The 7,971-nt window shown below is 51.3% G+C and overlaps 1 protein-coding gene across 1 annotated transcript in view; it reads right to left on the reverse strand.

Annotated features, from left to right (window-relative positions):
- Positions 1–1,376: 1,376 nt before the first annotated feature.
- NFIL3 (nuclear factor, interleukin 3 regulated) overlaps positions 1,377–7,971 on the reverse strand; it is a 14,327-nt gene continuing 7,732 nt past the window's right edge. Inside the window, exon 2 of the mRNA XM_006162944.3 lies at positions 1,377–3,200. Within this exon, the coding sequence (XP_006163006.1) occupies positions 1,660–3,027 (1,368 nt within the window). The 5' untranslated portion in view covers positions 3,028–3,200 and the 3' untranslated portion in view covers positions 1,377–1,659. The remainder of the gene's footprint in view (positions 3,201–7,971) is intronic.

The following is a 7,971-nucleotide window of genomic DNA, read 5'->3' on the forward strand; positions in this document are numbered from 1 at the left end:
AACATTGTGAAGATCCTTGTATTTAGCTCAAGTCTCTAGCCTTTTACACGTGGAACTGGTAACTTATAATAACATAAAAATACTTTTAGCCTTGGTCTTTAGCCAGTCTTTTAAAACAGTCTCTAATCTAATAAAGTGGGTCAGTGACTCAAGTATCCACATCCACTCATCCTCGACAGAGAGATGACTAGCAAGAGACGGGTTCCAACACTTCAACTTTTCTTTTACAAATTACAGAGAAAAATTTATTTGGCGAGGTTTTTGCCATAGGGCGCGTGTGCTCGCCAGACAGAGACAGACAGAGAGACAGAAAGTGAGAAATCACCCCCTGGGGAGATGGCCACGTCACAATCCCTTCTCCTCTATTCTCTTCTCAGGATCTTGGACACACATGCACACACGCCCGGCGTGAGTTTTAAGCCACCGGGTCCGGGACTCGAACTGTGGTCGACTACGTGGGAGTCCAGCGACATAGCCATTACACTAACTGCTGGTCCCAAATTACAGAGAAAATTTAATCTTAAAGGAAAAGATATACTAGGCAGGAGTGTAGTAAGTTAGTCTAGAATACAAAAGAACTTACTATTTTCCTCCCCTCTCTTTAGAAGGTTTGTAAACTCACCATGTCCTAGAAAAATAGGATACTTGCTGACCTTATACTTGAGTGTCCCTTATTGAGGGAAGAAAATGCCTTCTGTAAAAGGAAACTTTTATAGAAGTAAAAGGCAGGTGCCTTAACATTTTTTTAAAGTAGACCTTCTTTTATTTTGATTTTCTAGTTACAGATTTTAATTTTTCTTGTTTTTGCTTTTCTAACTAACCTTTCTTCTCACTCACCTCTGTTTGATCTTGTCCTGTTATTTTGTTAAGATTTAATTTTATTCATCATCATTATTATTAATAATATTGGTATAGGTAGGGCATGTGTGCTCACCAGAAAGAGAGAGACAGAGAGAGAGAGAAAGGGAATGTAGGAAAGCAAGCTGGCAGGTCCGGGACTTGAACCGCTTATCTTCAGTTACGTTTTCTTTCCCCTCACACCAAGTGCAGTGGAGCAGAAGTTCTGAAAGTAGACCTTCTTTTATTTTGATTTTCTAGTTACAGATTTTAATTTTTCTTGTTTTTGCTTTTCTAACTAACCTTTCTTCTCACTCACCTCTGTTTGATCTTGTCCTGTTATTTTGTTAAGATTTAATTTTATTCATCATCATTATTATTAATAATATTGGTATAGGGCATGTGTGCTCACCAGAAAGAGAGAGACAGAGAGAGAGAGAAAGGGAATGTAGGAAAGCAAGCTGGCAGGTCCGGGACTTGAACCGCTTATCTTCAGTTACGTTTTCTTTCCCCTCACACCAAGTGCAGTGGAGCAGAAGTTCTGTGTCTGTCACCAATCCTTTATTGAAACTGGTAACACACACAATTTTTAACAGAACGACAAAAATAACGTTCCCTATATACGGCCTTTCACGGGCTACGTGACTATACACAAGGCAGAGTGATACAACCTAATCTTCATCTCTGTGCACCGAAGACACCCACAGACAACATGTGCACATTACAGTGAAATGACATCGCAGGTCCAGTGGAAAGTCGGCATCCTACAAACACACGGAGCTGTGGCGAGCGGCGTCTCGCGGACCCCAGCTCTCAGCACGCTCACCCGGAGTCGGAGGCGGAGATGGGCTGTGTGGCTATGAGTCTCTTGAGCGAGACCACCTCTGCCGGTAAGTTTGCAATGCCCGGCTTCAGATACAGGTGCCCAGGCTCAGAGGCCTTGTAGCCACCGTCTTTACCGTCAACAACTCCAGTTTTGCCATTCAGCTCCTTTTGATGCCAGTGTTCCGATTTGAGAGACCAATCCTGAATGTTCGTCACCTGCACTGAGAAAGGTGTGAGAGAGTGCACCAAGCCCGGGGCACCGTGCTTCTCCAGCTCCAAGTGCCTTTTAGACGTCATGTCGAGGGCCGAGGAGAGTTTTTGCGTAGCATCAAAATCATGGTCAAATGCCTCTACTTTGATCTGCATGGCTTTGGCTTTGATCCGAAGCTTGTGTGGCAAGGCAGAGGAATTCACTTCCGGAACCTTCACCACCGTGGCGTGGACGCGCTTCAGTTCAACCGGAGAGTGGATGGGGCCCTTGGGCACCTGCTGCTCGTCCTCGCCATCGGAGGACTTCCCCACGACTCCGTCATCCGTCTCCGAGGTCCTGGGCGAGTTGCTGGAGGAGCGGCTGACCTGCAGCAGCGGCGGGGAGTGCGCCAGGCCAGCAAAAGCGCCCCCCATGTAGCTCTGGTAGATGGAGGCCACGTAGGGGCCCCGGTCGTCGCGCGGCTCCCGCGCGTAGCTCTCCAGCTCCACCGGCTCCTGCTTGATGGCCTGGAACTTGCCTTCGGGACTTCTGCAGCTGCCCTGCACCGGGCTCTCCTGCATGGGGTCCACTGAGGACACTTCGGAGGCGTCGGACAGCGAGCTCTGCGGGGAGTGCTTGATGACGGAAATGCAGCTGCCGGCCGCCATGGGGGGCTCGTGCTCGTCCCCGAAGGCACCCACGCCCGACTTGGAGGGCTGGCAGTCTGGGAAGTACACAGCCGGGGGGCTGCTGAGCTTCTGCACCTCCTGCGCGTAGGCGGTGGAGCTGATCAGGCCGAACTTCAACTTCAGCGCCAGCAGCTCGGCTTTCAGAGTGGCGTTTTCTTCTCCCAGGGCAATCAGCTTGTTCTCCAGAACCAGGTCGTTGAGCCGGCGCTTCTCCCGGGACCTTTTGGCAGCTTCGTTATTCTTGCGCCGTTTTTCCCAGTACATGGCGTCTTTCTTGTCGTCGGGGATGAACTCCCGTTTCCTCCGACAGGTGGACGCCTTGCTTTTCCCCACGCTTCCTTCATTCAGAAGCAGCTCCTCCCCCGCGGTCAGGTCTTCGGCCGCCTCGGCTAGGGCAGGACTAAGGACCATCAGCTTGTCTCCACTGCTGCCAGGCTCCAGAGACGCCTGCTCCTTCTTGATGGTCTGCATTTTTCTCAGCTGCATCAGAAACGGCCTCCCCTGGATAGACAAGCGGGAGAGCAGGCTATTTCCCCCGCGTTCTCGCACTCTTTAAAAACCCCGGTTTACCATCCATCGATAGTCTTCCTTTCTGCCTCCTGTCCCGGATCAATCTGTCAGGCTCCTCTTACTGCCCGGAGGGCCGTCTTCCCGGTGACCTGCAACACACAAAAGCAAGTTATTCTCTGACACACGTGCATTACCAACGACACCCAAAGAACACGCAAAGCCCTTAGGGTGTCCCGGCGCCATCAGGCCCGGTTCCTTCCTTCCAACAGCTTGCAGTCTGGAAGAGGAAGTAAGCCACCCCCCGACACCTAGACTATAGAGCTGTAAAAGAGGGTCCCCGTGGGCCCCCAGCAAGGGAGCATGCGGCCCAGGAGCACGAGAAACACACAGGTAGACACAATAGATCCACCGCGGCCTGAGAAAAAGGCAGCTGTGCTTGCTGAGAACCGGCCCGGCAGGGCAGAGGGACGCGGCCCAGCACGCTGCCCAGACAGGTTTCCGACAGCTTTCTGCCATGCCAAGCCAGCGTGCTCACGGCCGGACTCCTGGGCGCCTTGACCAAGTTCCACAGGCACATACCGGACAGCTTCAACGGAGCTACCTCCCTGTTTCCACAAAAGACAAAGCTCACGTTTACCTGCCCCACGGCCCAGTCGGCAGCACTCTGCAGTGCTGGGAGCCACGTGGCCGACCGCGGGCTGGGATCCCAAGGCTGGCTTGAAAACATAATGGCTACATGGTGCGTGTGCGTGTACATGCATGTTTGTGTCCACGTGTGTCCATGTGCCCAGACGCTGACACGTTGGAGGGCCAGGGAAAGGGAGTCATGATGTGATGAGACCCGTGCTCTCTATCACAAATAAGATAACCTTAAAAGCCATACCTACAGCTAAGTCATCGTTAGTTTGGTCTTGCCGTACTGCCAGAGGGCACGTGCACTATGGAGACAGAGAAACACCCCCACGGGGCCAGGTCACACCTCGGTCCCTTTTCCTCCATGTCTTCATCGGGCACACATATGCCTGGCATCTTTTCTCAAGCTGCTGGGGGTGGGGTTTAAACCACAGGTGGCCACGTGGGACCCAGCTCCCCATGCATGGCCCGTAACTGCTGTGCTCCGGGGCCAGCCTCGCAGTCCGCTTCAATGTGCCTTGACGAGGCCAGGAACCTGCCGGTCGCATGCTTGACGGCTTGGCAGACTCACAGCTCGGTGAGTTCCACCAGGTGAGTCACCTGACCACAGAGCCACCTCTCCAGAAGCATCTGTGCTTACAGAATTAGAAACGCTCCTTTTTCTGTTTCCTCCAAACTCATTTGCCATTGAAGATTGAAGCATACAAAATACTTTAATCCTAATAATAATAATAATAAACTTCAGTTATATAGTAGCTTTGGCCCAAAACAAAGTAGCTATTCGAAGAGACATTTTTTAAAGACTACAGTACATTCTTGAAACTTAAAATGATTATTTTCTTTCTTAATTGTGGATATGTGTGCTTGAGAGACAGAAAGACGGAGAAAGCACCCCTTCGTGGGGCATGGTCACGCCACAACCTCTTCTGCTACATCACTCCATCCTGTCAGGACGTGGGGACACACATGTGCACACACACGGGTGCACACACAAGCCCAGTGTGTTTTCCAGCTGCCTGGGCTGGGATTCCCATCACCATCAGGCACGTGGGATCCAGCCGCCAGGCGCAGCACTGACCCACGGTGTTAGGGGGTTGGCCCGAAAATGATTTTAAACTGACAGAGCGTAACGACGGAAAAAAGTCCTTTCTATTTTACTAATTACTTTCAAATAAGATGTAAGAGCTCAAAAATAGAGCCGTCAGCTAGTTTCCTCTTTCCGCTGGTGAAATATTTATAATAGGAATCTGGCCTGCCATTTGCCTTGACATGAGATAATAGGTCCGTGCTCTGCCCCAGTAACTGTTCTCGTGGTGGTTTCTGGGGCTGCTTCCACACACCGACGCCCCACTTTTGCAGTTGGTAACGCTTTCATCAAGTCGAGGCGGCACTCCTGTTCGCCCGGCGGCTGCGTGCTCCCTCCGGCCACGGTAAAGAGTTTGCCTTCCAGCTTGGTGTCACTTTTCTTCCTTATGCGTAGTTTTATAATGACTGATGAAATGAGGTTGACGTCTATCAACTGGAAAAGCCTGGCTGCTTCTTCTGTCTTTCCCAGAGGAACAGAAGGAATGACATCATCATTTCAGATCAGCCGTGATTCTGCCCGTTCACGGGCCCAGCACGGTTCCGGGTACAGCCTGTCACGACTTGTGATTATTAATACCAGGTTTCTGTCGGGTTTTTCATAAAGAAACTTCAGTGGGAAATGAAGGCGAGGAACAGAACAAGAATCTTTCTGATTGTCACTCCAGGAAACGACACCGCTTCCCCTCTCCACCTGGATTTGTCTTCTGTATATTGAAAAGCAGTGGAAATGCACTGCTCACGTCACACCAGACCCACGTAGACGTCACAGGTTTCTCAGGCAACTTGTACACACCGGCCACGTGACCCTGGTCCTGGCAGGGAACGCTGGGGGAGGATCATGGATGGGACCCTGTTGAAGGTGCTTGTCTTTGTCTCCGTCTCTCACTTTCATGGAAGATAGACATACTTTTAGAAAGGAAGAAATTCCACTAACAAAGGACCTTGTCTCCATTCTCAAGATGTCTTTCTCATCTCCCTTTTCGCTACACTATTGAGAGACAGAGCGCCCTCTAATGGTCAGTGGCCCTCCTTGTGCTCTACTTCTCCATCCTGTTGGGATTTGGGGAGACACAGGCACAAGCACTGGACATGTCTTTCAAAGCCACCTGGGCTGGGATTTGAACTGTGCAGTTAGCCATGTGGGATTCGGCTCCCTGAACCACTAGGCCATGGGCCACCTCCATATTACTTTTCTTAAACTCAATATTAGTTTTTAAATATCATATAGTCCCTTTCACTCTATTATTCTAGGTTATTTTCTTCACCTGAGAATCAGTCTCTTTTATGCATTTTCTTATTTATCCATTTCTTTAAAACAAACCAAAAAAAAAAGTCATCTTCCTCTTCTATTTTGCCTCAGTTATGCTTGGAAATGCCTCACCAGTCAATCTGTCTTACTCTCCCTGGGAGGGAGCTGAGGCCTTCCTCAGCCTCCTGGCTAACAGGTGTGCCCTGTAAGTAAGTAGTGGGACAGCTGGACCAGGTAGCTGTCACAATTGTAAAGAAAACAGTGACTTCCATTGAACTCAAACAGGCCCCTCCATCTTAACGTTTCCTTGACCCCTTTCTTGTAGGTGTGTAAGTTTTGTGTATCTACTTGATTATCTACAACTCTGCTGGTGCGTTAAAACCTACCGAAGACCTGTTTCTTCTCAATCTTCTTCCTGAACGTCACTGCGTGCGCTGCGTGGTTGTCCTCTCGTCTGTGTGCGTTCACTGTCTCTATCCACAGCCTCTGTCATTTATGTATCAGATGCCCCCTACTGCTGGAGGGAGTGCATCCTACTGTGAGAGCCCGCGGAGGGAGCTGGTCTCGCATGCTGTATCTTGCTCCACATTCGCTGTCTGTGCCCATGGGGACTCGGAATTGTTTCAGAGCGGAAATTAAACTCTATGTGTCTTCTAGCTTCAGACTGAAGAGCTCAGAGGCGCGACGCATCGCGTGTTGCATAGATCCTAGAGGTGTTGTACTCACTGAGAGCGCCTCTCATTCACTGAGCGCTGTGTTCAGCACATACGAAATGCCCATGGGAGCACCAGCCGCAGCTAAACCGAGGGCAGGGAGTGGCACGGGAGGCCACAGCCCACCAGAGGCGAGGGAGTCCTGCCACCTCGGCACACGTGCGTTTCCAGGAGCCTGGGTTTTCCTGCTGTGGGGATAATGGCAGAAACTCTCATGGGGCCAGCCAGTGGCTCCACAGTGACACAGTGCATGCACACACCTGAGGCGGGGCAGCCTGGCCTGGGGGTGACCACGGGGTGGATGCCCACCTACGAGTGCCTGTCTCTCTGTGTCTCTCTGAAGAGAGAAGCCTCAAAGCAATCATAACGGGCACTTACTGCTTACTGAATCCTGACTTCATAGAAGGCACTGGGCGTCTGACGTCATGATGACAACTTTCAGACAAGAAAACCAAGGCTCAGAGATGAGAAGTGACCTGGACTACCCACTGGTGTGGTGGTCAGGGTGGCTGAGCCCAGGTGGCCACTGTGTCTAAGGCTTTTTAAGCCACCAACCAACGTGTGTGTACCCAAAATCCTGCAAGGAGCAGGTGCTGGAAGAAAAGATTGTGCAGTGGCCGTGCCCCATGGGGTGGCTTCCTGTCAGTGCATGCCCCCTCCGGCAAAATGGAAAAACTAAAAAAGGTAAGTGATGAGCCCTGTGCCACAGCCACTGAGGCAGAGCTGACGCCACTTGTCCCCACTCGTCCCGGATGGGCTCATCCCTTCACAGGCTCCCCCCGCACCCCCAGAGTCGTGTGGCCCTGCAGCACAGTGCCACTTCCGCGCAGCCCCTCCCTGTGTCCCTCTCACTTGGGAGTAATTCGTGCCCGTTAACTAAGTCACCCGGGGGCGGTAGGGCACTTTCAGACTCTGCCCCAGGTCCTGGAAGCCAACGTAGGCACCGCACACCACGAGAACTCTTCTCTTGGTCTCTCTGAGCTGTTTCATATACTGAGTACTTTTCTCAAATGAACTGGGGAAACATTTGATTAAAACTGTACTCCCCTGGGAATGTCACGATAGAGGAAAAGGGGCCTGACAGTGGCGCAATATGGTAAAACTGGGGCTCTCCAAAGGAACCCTCCACGGGAAGGTTCCCAGTTCGAGTGTGCGGACCTCCCTGGCGACCTGGGGTTGGCTGAGGCTGGGGCTGGACCAGCCTGTCCGGACCCTGTGGGGGGTCTTCCTTCTCCTAAG

Source organism: Tupaia chinensis, unplaced genomic scaffold (assembly GCF_000334495.1).
Source record: "Tupaia chinensis unplaced genomic scaffold, TupChi_1.0 Scaffold141173_1, whole genome shotgun sequence".
Taxonomy (NCBI): Eukaryota; Metazoa; Chordata; class Mammalia; order Scandentia; family Tupaiidae; genus Tupaia; species Tupaia belangeri.